At 40.9% G+C, this 14,779-nt stretch overlaps 1 protein-coding gene across 1 annotated transcript in view; it reads right to left on the bottom strand.

The window, feature by feature from the left end:
- hydin (HYDIN axonemal central pair apparatus protein) overlaps positions 1–14,779 on the bottom strand; it is a 109,781-nt gene that overhangs the window by 38,105 nt on the left and 56,897 nt on the right. Inside the window, 15 exon segments of the mRNA XM_074632139.1 lie at positions 115–293; positions 636–800; positions 2,631–2,801; positions 2,914–3,051; positions 3,154–3,283; positions 4,705–4,944; positions 5,040–5,162; positions 5,811–5,891; positions 6,427–6,540; positions 6,645–6,772; positions 8,468–8,604; positions 9,201–9,328; positions 10,861–10,979; positions 12,403–12,577; positions 12,678–12,872. Of these exon segments, the coding sequence (XP_074488240.1) occupies positions 115–293; positions 636–800; positions 2,631–2,801; positions 2,914–3,051; positions 3,154–3,283; positions 4,705–4,944; positions 5,040–5,162; positions 5,811–5,891; positions 6,427–6,540; positions 6,645–6,772; positions 8,468–8,604; positions 9,201–9,328; positions 10,861–10,979; positions 12,403–12,577; positions 12,678–12,872 (2,223 nt within the window).

Below are 14,779 nucleotides of genomic sequence, written 5' to 3'. Positions count from 1 at the left end.
TGTATCCAGTAGGTTCCTCAATCTATAGAACCCAAACCTGGACTACAGTGGTTAAACATCATAACATAACCCGTTAAAACACACCAGATGACAAGAGAATTTAAGAAACTGTACCAGGCGAAGGGCAAAGTGTTTGTTTTCAGTCTCCTGAGTAGCCTTGGAGTCATTTCTACTGCAGCTGTCCTCATTGGGGATGGCGAGAACTTCCACTGTATCGTGTAAAGCTTGAGCTGAATGTGGAGCTGGAACGGAGGTTTCAAGATGTGCTGCAGGTCCTGGTTCTGTGGTTTGAGCTAGAAGCAGATATATATATATATATATTTATGTTCACCTTCATTTACCAATCTAAGCTGAACATTATGCTCGTCTGCAGGAGTGTCCCATCTGACTATCAAAGATTTATAATGAATGCCTGATTACAGGAGCAGAACTGCTTAGTACAATCACATCCTTTTACTGTTGACTACTGAGCCGTTCCTGTGGAGTGGATGCTGATTAAATGCCTTGTTAATCGGCGCATTGACAGTATGGAAAAGCATTACTAGTCTGTCCATCACAAACCACTTCTCTCACTTCAAGGCTACTACAACTCCCCAAACACAAAAAAAAACACAGTAGAATTGAATAATTCTCACCAGCCTTCTTCTCAGCATACTCGGCAGCAGCACAGTCATAGATTTGTCTTGCGGTCAGGCTAACAGGTGAGGTGCCATTTATCAGCACCTCTGTAACCACTGCATCAACACTCAGGCACGCCCCACCGTAGTGACGTCCAAGAGCAGCCACTGTGCTGCCCTTACCTGAAGTGGAGGAACAGTACACAAACACAATTGTACATATAAATACTCATCAATCCCACAAAACTAGGTATATATGGGTATATATACAGTATATAGTATACTGTATATATACTGAATATTACGGAAGCCCTGAGAGGCAAGCAAAAATAAAATTCTGGTGATCCATTTCTAAGTCTGATCTCAATTGTTTTCTCTCCTGTGTTTATGACTTAAGAGCAGGTGAAAAAAAAAGTTTTGCAAGATAATCTTTCCCCCTTTTCAACCGCAGGAACTTTCCCCAGGCACTATGAACCTTTTGAGGAACTCCTTGCGTTTCGACCGCAGCGACCAGGGTCTAAATTAAGGCTGCAGAGTGTGTTTACTGCTGTGACCACCAGCAGCCTTCGTCCCATGTCAGGTGGATTTTTCGTACGTCAGTGGACTAATTTGCCCAATCTCGACAATAGCTTACTTTTAGTCCCAGGAATGACTTTCCATGGAACAAAAAGGTTCCTTCAGCCCATTGTTGTTTGCGTTTCCACCACGGTCTGAAGACCTGCGAATACTAGGCAAATTAGTCCGCAACATGTCATGAGATGAGGGCTGCTGGTGGTAACAGCAGTAAACACACTCTGCAGCCTGCAGTTCAGTATGGCTGCCTGTTTTATCTAAAAAACATGCTGGAAAAAATACTTTATTTTACTGCTGCATATATTCACTGATGCACGTTGGACATAATGAATGAAATGCAGAGGAGGAAAATGAAACTAGGAGCGCCTGTATACACAGGAAATCATCTGTTGGGTGTTTGAGGGTTCTTTATTTGTGCTTTAGAACGTTAACAATGTGAAACAATAAGGAAATAACTTTTCTTTCTCTCATTCACAGCACAGCCGCGCTACGTCTCGCTTTCTTCTACCGATCGCACAATCTCTCAATCTTTTTTTAAATGAGTCGGGAAGCCGACAGCAGAGCTTAACTATTCTTTTAATGTTATCAAACAAAGAGAAATGCTCTCCCCTCATCCTCAAATGGTCCTTAATCAATACTAGAGCACTAGTTTTACTACCTTGTTTTATGAATGAAGCAGTACAGTTGAAGCTGCAGTGCTGTGTGTGTGTTTCACCAATCAGCGACGGCCATCCCTGCAAACTCATCACGAAAGCTCTGGTAATTTCAGAGAGTACTACCCCTCCAGCCAGGGCCTTATTGGAGGATAAAAAGGTCCCGTAAATATCCCCAGAAGTTAATTTAGACCCTGGTCCCTGAGGTCTAAACGCAATGAGTTCCTCAAAAGGTTCTTAGTTTCAGGTTGAAAAGGGGCTAATTGTCTGAAGGAACCTTTTCCGTCCTTGAAAAGAAGTCCCGGGACTAAAATTACCAGGAACTTCTTGGTGGACTCTCTGATATACCGAGCCACCTGACTGATATTTTTCCTATTTAGCATATTGCTACTGTAACATTGCATCCTTTTCTATTATTATTTTTTGATTAATATTTATTCTTCTCTTTTATTGTATTTTATTTACCTATTTACTTTTATTTACTATATATATATACTGTATATATATATATATATATATATAGAAGGTAGGGAAGGATAAAGGGTGGGTACAATGCAGGGCAATGTCTGTACGAGTTTGGTATGTTTTTATATAAAGTTGTGTGTAAAGTTATGAAAAAAAATGGATCACCAGAATTTATTTTTCTCACTTGCCTCTCAGGGCAGATTGCTCACAGGGTAGTGAGTGTGGTGTATAGTGATTCATGTTTTCTAATACTCTTACTCTTCAAATATTTTATTGAAATATGAAGATTCTGCTAATTAGGTTGATTAATTATTTGCTTCACCTGTCAGTGGGGCTCCATATACAATAATAGCAATGCCTCTGCGGTTGTGTGCAGCCAGACCCTCAGGTGACAAATCAAGAGACATGTGGCGGGCAATTGCTCTGGAGACGGGGGTCATCTCTATCTGCCCCATTCTTCCACTGCTTCCCTCTTTCCTCATCTCCGAAATGACTGAAAGCACAAGAATTCATAAAACACACAGTACCTGCGGAAATTACAGTGAATTACACTCACCTCATGTCAGGCTACATTCAAGTTCTGCTTCTAAAATGGTTATACTCACGTAATTCAGCTGTCATAGTGTGCATTTCTTCCACTTTTCTGTCTGCTAGGTGTGCATCGGTTTGTCTTGACCTCTTTTCTTCCTCAAGTGTGTCACCCGTCACAGCTTCATTTTCATCCAAGCCTTCCTTCAGCTCTGCTGCACACGGGTAGATTAGATTAAAACAGGTGTGCACACATTATTCAGACACATGTAGGTGTATTATTTCAGTGCTTGATGAACATGTGTGCTTGAAACTACCATCTTCTTTCAGCTGGGAGCAGTACTCCTTGTAGTAGTCGAGCAGTTCTGTGGGAAGACTTTCTCCAGGGGCTCTGGGAGGCAGCAGTAAGATGTTGTTCTCATCATAACCCTGCGTCAGACGCAGGATCTACATGGGATGAAGTAATGGGAAAGACAAGGACAGGGACAAGGAAACCAGGACAGGAAAGGAAAGAGGAAAGTGAAATGTTAGGAGATAAGAAAAGAGAGGACATTTCCAAGAGGTAAAGAGTGGTAGCAAAGATTAAGTGAAAATATGTTGAGGGTGCCAGCATTGAAGAATGCTAAACAGCGCTACGAAGCCAGTTTTTTTGGCGAGGAAAAACTGGCATGGTGATTTTCAAAGGGGTCCATTGACCTCTGACCTCAGGATATGTGAATGAAAATGGGTTCTATGGGTACCCACGAGTCTCCCCTTTACAGACATGCCCACATTATGATAATCACATGCAGCTTGGGGCATGTGTGACAATGTGTGACAATGTGTGACTGTAAAGCTGAGACTCTTGTGAATTCAATGAGCCCAGTCGTATTCATGTGTGATGATATTAGTCCCGATGGTAGTCGCTTTATAAAGTGAGACCTTTTTTTTAATTTGACCTCACTGTATGAAATGACCTGTTGTGACCTCTGGGATAATCACAGCCTTATGAAACTTTACAACCACAAACTAGAGATCTAGGGCATTCAGAGGCTATATGGCTTTCCCTAAGTATATTGGCAATGAGGGGGCTTCTGAGTACTTTCCAGAACAGAAGTGCTCGCCATCCAATCGCCGAAAGATACAATTCTTGCCAAAATACCGAATCACAGCATGGCTTTTTCTATGGTGTTCATCAATGTCTTGGTGTCATAATGTGGTATTTTGGAGGGAATATTGATCATTTTCATGAATTATCGAGTGGTAAAAAATGATTAAATTTAGCACCAAATCTGTGTAACAAATGATATCAACCCAAAAAATGCTGCAACAACTTATGAGACATAATAGAGCATGGGAATGGCCATCATATACTTCTATCATAATGTTCTTAGCCTCTATACACTTTCAAAATTTATTTTCATTAATTCATTAATTGATCAATTATTTTTTTAATTTCTGATTCATAACTAGAACAACTTGACACACAGTGCTGAGCTGCATCTCAAATTAATCATCAGGTTCCCAGCTTTCAGATGGTGAATACCAGTAATCTCACCCTAAATGCCCCCTGTCCCCCCCTAAAAAAGACAAAAACAGGTCTATGAAAAAGAGGAGTTGGAGTAGAAACGGTTAGATAATCTTAAACTAAACTTTCTGTGATATCTGGACTATACATAAGAATTGGTATTGAGCAAAAAATTCTCTTTGTCAAATTTTAGAATGGGCATGACTTCCTCTGATGGATAAATGGTTTGTACGGTATTGGTATATGGCAATGGTATGTACTCACACTATTACTATCCAACAACCTTGCTTGCACCCTCTCATTCCAACTTTCTCTCTCTTTCTCATCCCTTTGCACTCACACAGAAGAAAGCCACCTGTACCTTTTCTTCCTCGAGATACTGCGTATCCAATTCCAGGCAGTAGAACTCAATGGGGAAAGAGCAGGGGTTTTTGACGGTGACCTCAGAGACAACCTCAGTGGTGGCAGGCAGGCAAGGCCCCAGCTCCAGCACCGGCGGGCAGAACTCCAGTTGCAGCTCCTCACTCTGCCCCTGGGCTGTGATGAACACCTGCTGGGTGCTCTCAGCCACACGGACCACTAGCTGCCTGTTGTAAGCATGCTGCAAAGACACATACAGTAGGTCACCAACCCATGCAATGCCAAGCTGCTCTGCTATGTATTGTGCCAATCTCTAAGGTAAATTAAGCTCTTCACCCCCTCAGCAGGGCTGAACCTTATCTGGACATTGACTCGTTCACCAGAGGACAGCGTGCCGGAGCTGGGAATCATCTTAAACACAGCTGGAGGTGGTTGCTGCTTCTGTGGGATCTTTTTATGCTGGTAGAGAGCAAGAACAAAGGCAAATGTCACCCTAATGCAGCTGTGTCTGTATGGGCCTTACTCAAACTGGACCTTCCACACTCCCACCCTGTGACGGAGTGAACTCTGTTTGTAGTCCCACTCCCAGCTGAATGAAGCAGCCTTCTTTAAGGTGTTAACACGTCTGCCGTTTTCTAGTCTAGACAAAGGTAGATTTTATCCTAAATACAATGTAACCTTACGTAGTTAAATATCTATTTAGTTAGAGCAGTTTACATTTGCGCGGGTAGTTGCACGGAACTTACATTTGAACAGAGCGTGTTCCATGACGAACACAAAACGCTGTTGCACGTGGCCAGTAAGTCGACATCGATGCAGGCTCGCTGTTGGAGGGTTATATAACTCACTTCCACTCCTGGCTAATTGGGTGTAGTTGGCACTTAATATGGCGGACCCTCCACGCGTGGAAGTAGGTAGGGAGAGGGTGTACGAGGTGGTTTGAGAAAGGCCCTATTTGTCTCTTTTAGTTAGTATTCTAAAGTTTTCCTAAAGCTAAAGATAGTACAGTAGATGTGAAGTTGAAGTCCTTTTTGTTTCCTGGAGATCAAATTACAAAATGAATTGGAAAAGTTAATTGAAAATGACATAAAATGACAATTGCTGTACCTTTTTGAGAGGCTTCTCCTTCTCAGCTATGCTCCAGTAGCAGGGCACACTCTCGTGATTAAACAGCTGTATCGTCTTCACCTGATGGGGAACAATAACAACAACAACAACCAACACCTGAGTGCATTCTCATGTCAGTTTGGTCACAACAGAATGAACTGATATTCAGTTAATACATGGCCCCCATGCTGATTCAGCATAAAATCACTAATCTTTTTTGCCACATTTAAGCACTTCAAGTGTGTATGAGCTTAGTAAGAGAAATCCTCAGAAATGATGAACTTAACCTGATCCGACCGCAAGATGGCACCACGGCGAGGCAGCATACTGCTCTCTAATTAGTGTCCCTCATTAGTGTGCCATGCACACAACCAATAGTGTTGAGCTGTATACATTTCTGCTTCCCGTTCTCCTACTTTTGCATGTTAATAACACAAAGTAAAATAAAATGGGCAGTAAAAGTTAATTTTATTTGAATTTGTGAAGCTATCCAATTTTAACCAAATCAGTGTGAAAGATGATACAAACATTCAACACAGCATTTTCATTCCCTCATTGAACACAACAAGCAACCTTTGTAGGGCTACATAACTAGTATCTTGTCATAGTGTATTACCTGACAAATGTCACACTGCACAGTGTCAAACTGCAGTGTATCCGTGGAAACAGTGATGGCCGGCACAGTTACCACTGCACACAGTCGCACCTGGACCATTGGGCCACCAGTGATCTGTAAAACCAAACACAATCATCTTAGAAACTAGGTCACAATGACCCAATTACGTAGACAATTGACACTGAATCAGAAATAATGACAAGTATGCCCATGTGTACCTTTATGGGCATGACAACATTTATGTCCCCCATCTTCAGGTTGTCTCCTTGGGGGTCAAATGTAACTGTAAAAGTCTGCGTCTTGCCACAGGGCAGGTTTTTCACTCTTTCAAATTCTGCACTGAATCCTTTGAAGAAGCAACAAAACACGCAACGTATTTCTTATTTTATAAAGGCAAAATGTAGAACACAGAGGAAAATAAAACAACCTATTGAAAACACAAGGATTAATATCAGAAGACAGGCAGAATATTACCCCATGAATGATGGGACACACCCTTTGAGATAATCAATCAATTTAATTGTATCCATATCCTTTTTCTCTACTATCCTATCACTTTAAGATTATTCACTCATCTCACTGACCCACACAAGACTCAACCTAGGTTTTATCAGCAAAATTATAAATCTGAAAACTTGTCTCTCCTGCTTGAAAAAAATAGTTTGACATTTTGGGGAATACGCTTGTTTGTTTTCTTGCAGAGAGTTAGAAGAGAAGATAAATACCACTGTCTCCTGGATCCAGGAGATGGTTAGTTTCGTTTATCATTAACACTGGAAACAGGAAAACAGTAAGCCTGGCTCAGTCCAAAACTAAAAAAAATCCACCTACCGACATCTCTAAAGCTCACTTATAAACATATCGTTTTGTTTTGTTTGTTTGATCTGTAACAGTGGGCAACTCAAGGATCTGAGAAGTGAGGCCAATGTGGTCCCATTTAGAGTCAAATAGACCATAAAGCAGGGTATGCTTTAGGGCGTGACTACATTGTGATTGACAGGTTGCTACCACGGTGTTGTCCGGTCTGGGAGTTGTCCGTGTTTTCGTCGTAGAACTTTAACCCTTTCATAGTGTTTAAAATTCATGAAAGTTAAATGTAACATTTTGGTCTCCTAAAAATATCTTATTCAGCGTTCAGTTGTACTTAGCTCCACCCTTTCGTGTCACTTTTGGTTGCAAATAACCAAGATGGCGATGACCAAAATGCCAAAACAGCGGTCCCCCAACCAATGGGTGATGTCACGGTGACTACGCTCACTTCTTATGTACAGTCTATGATCTGCACAAAAACCAAAGTGTAAGCGACAAATTGTTGATTCAAAGGGAATTAGATGCAGCCAGACTATTTCCCAGACAGGTGCAGTGATTTCCTGGAGTCTTATCGCCACCATGAGGTTGCCAGGCGATCAGTGAAGTCTACAGGAAGTCACAGCTAGTCCAATAGTACGGGTTAAGCTTTTGAGATGCTGGTAGGTGGATTTTTTTTCTTTTTTCTTTTTACTTTTGGACAGAGCCAGGCTAACTGTTTCAACTGTTTCCAGTCTAGCTAGGCTAATCCTCTCTTGGCTCCAGCTTCATATTTTATGGACAGACATGAGAGTGGTATCAATCTTCTCATTTGACTCATTTAAAACAAAACAAATGAGCATGTTTACCAAAATGTCAAAATATTCTTTCAACTGAAGTATTATTTTCTGAAGTCTTACAAAAACATTTTCAGTTTCAGTATTATTGTAAAATAAAATATTATACTATTTTCCAGATGAAGTATGTGCATAATTGCACACATGTTCATGACTGTAACTTAAAGGAGGCCAAAAATATACGTTTCTATGATTTTATTTATTTATTTATTATCCTATGTGATTGCTGTGTGTCCTAAAGACCAATCACTGCCAGATTATAAAGGCCAGAAGCATCATCACACCAAGTTGTTCGCATGATTGTGCTACATTAATACTGAAAATATCACATGAAAATAAGACAAATAAGATGAAGTACTGAAGATTCCCACAGGATCTTCAATAATGTATTGTGTTACCTGTGCCAGCTAGAGGTTTGCCATTGGCACAGAAGGACACAGTCACCGACCCAGTATTGGTCACATGTACAGTGTGACTGAGGACATTGCCTGGAATGACATAACCAAAATCCAAAACATACTCTGGGAGCAGGAACCTGAGGGAGTGGAGAGAGGTAAGGGTGGAGACATGAATAAGACAATGACAAGGAACATTCATGTCAAGAGTTTGTTTACTGAAGCAGGGCTTGGCAATACTTCAGCTTTGTGATTTACTGGGATTCAATAGTTCAAATGTTTCAAGTTGTCATGATCACTATGTTATCATTTTACAAAACTATGTCATTGAAATTAATATTTCTAAGCAAAATATAATTTAAAACTGACCAAATACGTTTTGTTTTTTTTATCTCAGTGGAACACAGTTCTTTGCCTTGAACGTCAAATTAATTATTTTATTTGTCATCATTTTCAGTATACATTTGTGGACGTTAAACAATGAATCACAATATGGTATGAGCGAAAACAGCCAATGCACACCATGACATCCATCTATTTGCACAAATACCACAGAACAAAAACATACCCAGCCAGATATTATTCATTAACCCAAACTCTTTGAATTCCACAACACAGTTCTTGTTTCAGTCCAGTGAGTGGACCATCTGTTCAACCAAAGTGTGGTTGTGTGTGTGTGTGTGTGTGTGTGTGTGTGTGTGTGTGTGTGTGTGTGTGTGTGTGTGTGAGAACATACTGGCTAAGTCTGTTCCACTTTCTGGAGGAACCTTGTGAGTGCCTGAGCTCCAGCAGGCTACCGGTCACAGCGAGAGCATTCTGTTTGACCAACTTTCTCTCAATCTCCATGTGAAGCTGCTCGTCATACTAGAGGCAGCAGGCAAAAGAGAGAAAAGGAAAAAGGGAGAGGGAGACCGAAGAAGGAAGGAAGGCACAGAAGGAAGGGATCATTAAACACTCGAAAGTTACTAAAAAAGTGTTGAAGAGTTAGGGAAGCAATAAACAGCACAGTCCCAATGGTAAGAACAATAATTCAAGGTACCTCCAAATCTAGCTTTACCAGTCCAAGCAAATTACATACACAGTTTGATCTATTAAACAGCAAGTAAACTTTAGAATGGCAGTTGAAGATATCTCATAATCTGTCTAGTCAAAGCTCCCTTCAGGATAATAATTAAAGCTGCTAAATGCGAGTGTCTAACGGTGCTAACAGTGCTAACAGTGCTAACAGTGAAAACAACGACAACAATGCTGACAGAGCTAAGGGGCCGTACACATGCCGTGTCTAAAAATGCGTGGAAAATGCCAGCTTTGCTGCTTTTTTTCTTTCCAATGTGCTTGGGAGGTTGCGCTCCTGACACGCCTGCCGTCACTAAGAAACCAAAACCTAACGTAACCGCTGTATGAGAGCAGTTCAGAGTGGAGGCGGTGAGCTAGCCAGTGTAGCACGCTCACATGCACACACTGCCGGCCTAGCTATGTTAACAAAGCAACGAGAAGCTCGAATTACAACACACACACAGAGGGAGAGCGACTTAATTCTCTGCTCAGGTAGACATTACTCCTCTATATCTTTACAAAGCAAATAGTTGTTTGCTGCTATATTAATACTGAACATATCGAATAGAGCATCTTTAAAGGAATTTTCACTTGTAATATTTAAACTTCAAGATATCCCCACTTCTTACTTTCTGACTAGCCATAATTCCAGTACCATACAGTATATCAACTATTGCATTTACTATGTCATGACAGGTGTATTGCGCAAAGGTAGCGCAGTGTCGGGTGTGAAGTTGTTTGGATTAGGCCTCACTGCACTAGCAACAACAACAGATAGAAAGTCACCGAAGTCAGGGTTTTTTGTGGATAAGGTGGTAATGTTGCCAATTTGTCAGTTTATGCACAGGTGTTGCAGTCCTTATCTTTCCTTTCCTTATCTGCTATGAAAAGGTTTGCATTTTCATTACAGTGAGGGGAAAAGTCAAGGATGTCTTTGGTGCAACACAAAACCATGAGTAAATACCGAGGGGATAAGCAGAAAATAGCAATTTCCATTGTAATTCAATGGTTCTTGTCTACCCCCTGGAAAATCAATACACAGATAAGAAGTAGGGAAAGCCCTGTGGAATAGGCTGGTTACTAAGAGCTGAGATGTAGTGGTACTGCCACACCCATATGGAAAGAAAATATATTAGGAGCATGTACTGTACACTATTTATGTTCAGTTTAGAGTTTAGAGTCATTTATTCTTCCTGTACTAGAGCAAAGCATTGTACAGTTTTCACTACAATGCATACAGTATGCTTACTAGTAACCTACACGACCACAATTTTGGAAGATAATACAGAAGATAAGGTTTCATTGCATAACATTAATGTTATTTTATCTTAGTCACTGACTGTGAGGGTGCGGTTGGCCTCGGTTGTTGCTCCTCCACCAGTCTTGAGCTCCTCTCTGAGTCTATCTCCCTCCACAGCTTCTCTGGCCGGCTGCACCACATCGCTGTAGTACTTCTCTGCTGCAAGGGAATCAGGACACAGCACCACACCAGGGCACAAATAAAGAGTTACTGTATATTTGTGTCTCAGTATTTGTTTGCATGGAAACATGGTTATTAGGGAGACTCGTCCATTAACTGAAGGATTTGGGCTCAATGCTTTCTAATACAACTAAATTTATATACAATACAACGAATACAAAAAATACAACGCAGTTGTATGCCTCCAGCAACCAGCCAAGATGCAGTTTATATCCATGTCTTTACAAAATGTCATCATTTGATCCTATTAGACATTTGTGGGAAATTGTCATAATTAGCATATGAATTATTGAGATATGGCCAAAAATGTGTTATGTGAGGTCACAGTGAGGGTCTGAGAAGTGAAGCCAATGCGGACATGCCTTAAATTTGCATTCTTTATAATGGCCAGCAGGGGGCGACTCCTCTTGTTGCAAAAATAAGTCTGATTTGTATAGAAGTCTATGAGAAAATGACCCTACTTCTCACTTGATTTATTACCTCATTAAACATTGTAAAGTTGAGTTTATGGTCTCAATCGCTAGTTTCAAGTCTTCTTCAATACAGCATGATGTTCATTTCGTAAATTATGGTCCCATTTAGAGTCAAATAGACCATAAAGCAGAGTATGTTTAAGAGTGTGGTTATCTTATGATTGACAAGACGCTACCACGGCGTTGTCCGGTCTGGGAGTTGTCCGTGTAGTCCGTGCAAATTGCCGAACTCGAGGCTTCAAAACGGCAGTCCACAAACCAATGGGTGACTTCATGGTGACTACGTCCACTTCTTATATACAGTCTATGCCTACTAGGGGCTGAATTCAGTTCTAGGGGACAAGCTCTGTTCTGTCGCTGACTCTGTTCTCTGGCAATTTCCTCATGTGGATCAATAAACTATTACACTATATGTTAAGCACTTTCTATCTACTGCTGTTTACTGAGTTTGACCGAGTTTCCAATTGTCCGTTCCAATGCACAGAGAACATTTCCTTCCAATGGCATTACTGACACCATAATTGCATTTGAGCAAATAGAATGAATGTAGAGTACAACATAGCAGTTAGTCTATTGCAGATACTGTTTTTATGCCTCTGAGCCGGCAGCAGCCTTGGCCGGAGGCATTATGTTTTCGGGTTGTGCGTCTGTCCATCTGTCCCATTTCTTCAAATTTGGCACAAAGTCCACTTGGAATCAAGGATGAAATGATTAGATTTTGGTAGTCAAAGGCCAAGGTCACTGTGACCTCAAAAAACTAATTTTTGCTGCAAACTGCAACTTGGCATAATTCTAGTTTTTGGTTAAAACAATAAGCATAGTAATAGATTAAAAAAACGTGTATATTTCATTGTAAATGTTCGTCCCTGTTGGCTCGTTGAATAGGGATGTGATCATGTCTGTGTGTATGAGAGCGTGTCTATGCTTACGCAGGTTTTGTGGCAAGTTCAGGCTGATCCTGGGGAACACTCCCTCTCCAGTCAGCATGATGTCCTGCGGTGGCAGGAAAGCCACCTGCAGCTGAAGCCGCTTCTCAAACACCTCAGGGATACCTGGGAGGTAGAGCACACGCAAACACTGCTCCGCACCTGCATCAATGTAACCCTGACACACACAAAAACAAACAAAATTTGGTAAAAAACAAACAAACGTATACATAATAAATGACCCTCCCACATCTGAAACAGTCCCAAAATGACCTCACCATTGTGGGGATAACCATGGGCCGGCCTGGTATGACATTCCGATCCTGTCCTTTCTCATTTTGCTTCTCTTCCAGGGCTTTCCTCTGTTCCTCTGCCACCTTATCATCCCTTTGAGGATGTATGAGGCTAAATTTGAAGCCTACTTTGCCAGTATTTCTCAGGGTCACCTCAGCTTGCCCTTCGTGATCAAACAGCTGGAAGACAAAGAGGGGAGAGGCAACACTTTGCTTTTCAAACTGTCAGCACCTTTACTTTCATTGAAGATAATATGAATTAGACAAACAGAAGGTTTTGGTAAAACCACTCCACCTAGTGCCTTTTAGGTGGAGTGGGTGCTCTGTAAAGGTGATACAGTACAGTAAAAAAAAGAAAAAATATTTTTCTAGAAAAGCATGCATGATGTTGGACTCCGGTTTTACCTTATGGTTTATGGTAATAACTATCATTAAAATATAATAATAAAGAACATAAGGTGATAGTAGTTGTAACTGTGATATACGCATAATGGAATTTTTATTTGAGTGTTTAAAGGGATTGTTGTTTTGAAGTGGGGTTGTATGAGGTACTTATCCATAGTAGGTGTATTACTTACAGTAGATTACGGTCGGCGCGTCCCCAGCTTGAAAAAACAGACAGCATTACCGACACCGGAGCAAAGCAATACAGTGCTGTGGACAGGTACGGCAGAAAAATTTATTTTAGCCACCTAAAAAAAAGGCTCACCTATAAAATCGCTATCCATTTAAGTGTACGCTATATTTAGAATATTTTCACCGCTTTATCTTGTCGTCAGACAGCCCTTTCCTTCCCGTTTCCAACAGGGAACTGAACTGAAAGTTCAACTTATCAATGCTCTCTCCAAAGCCAGCAGGTTAAGATTACAAAAACAGTATACATACATTTCACTTTCAGTTCAGGTTTAGGTAAGCCTTATTTTGAGGTGGCTAAAATACGTTTTTCTGCCGTCCCCATCCACAGCACTGTATTGCTTTACTCCGGTGCCGATGCTCCTATCTGTTTCTTGATGCTGGGGGCTTGCCGACCGCCATCTACTGTAAGTTATACACCTACTATGGATACGTACCTCATACAACCCCATTTCAAAACACCCGAGAAAGTAAGAGACAGAGAGAGATAGAGACAAGCAAGAAAAGTGATTCAAAAATATTGCTCGGAATCTGGAACTGTGCGTGAACAGAGGGGGTTGTTTCAGGACTTCCTGACTCATTTGGACGAACATAATTGACACAAAAAAACAACAGAGGGAGTAAAAGAGAGAGAGAGAGAGCAAGAGAGACAAGAAAAGCAAGAGAAAGAATAGTGCTGAACAGACAGGAAGGTCAGACAAATGTTCTGCTGAATCGCTCATTTCAACTAAATCAAAAATCAATATGTCCTTGTTTTGAATATCAATGATAACTGGTCCGGACGGCTTGCATACTTAAAGAGGGAGTGGAAGTGCAAGCGACCAAAGTGTGAAAAACTATGCAGTGACATTGAAAGTTAATGTGATTCCTCTCACCAGTCTTTTTAGTGGGTCAAAACAACTTTGATGCCACAACAGTAGATATTATGTCTTTATATAATGTGTATCCTAATGACATACAAGCACTTATCCCACAATCTGTCCCTCAGCATTCGATTCTGTGATTATAGGAAGAAATGGAATGAGGAAGAGTAAAAATGTGATTGTTAGTCAAACACTGACAGTAAGCAAAAGCAAATAATTACGAAACAAACCAGAGAAATGCAGCAAACACATATTCATCCACAATCCCTAATCTGTCACACTCCCCCCAGGCCTGTCAGTGTCATTTTGAAAATGGTAGAATGCATCACTCCCCCAAGTTTTGTAATAATCTAATTAGTTTTGAATGAATGTGTATGTGTCATACATGGATGAGCAAACAGATGGCAAAGGAACGAACAAAGACAAAAAAAGCAGGATCACAGGGAGGCAAATTAACACAAGATAAAAACATAGAAAAGGAGAGTTTTGCCCTGATGTAACTCATGTAGTGTTAAATCTTGCCTCCTTTGCCACTACCAGCAGTCTCTAACATCAGTCTTATCCTAGCCTTAAAGATCTGCACATACTAAG

Source organism: Sebastes fasciatus, chromosome 4, assembly GCF_043250625.1.
Source record: "Sebastes fasciatus isolate fSebFas1 chromosome 4, fSebFas1.pri, whole genome shotgun sequence".
Taxonomy (NCBI): Eukaryota; Metazoa; Chordata; class Actinopteri; order Perciformes; family Sebastidae; genus Sebastes; species Sebastes fasciatus.
Note: the sequence above shows the minus strand (reverse complement) of the source record. Positions and strands in the feature narration are given on the sequence as shown.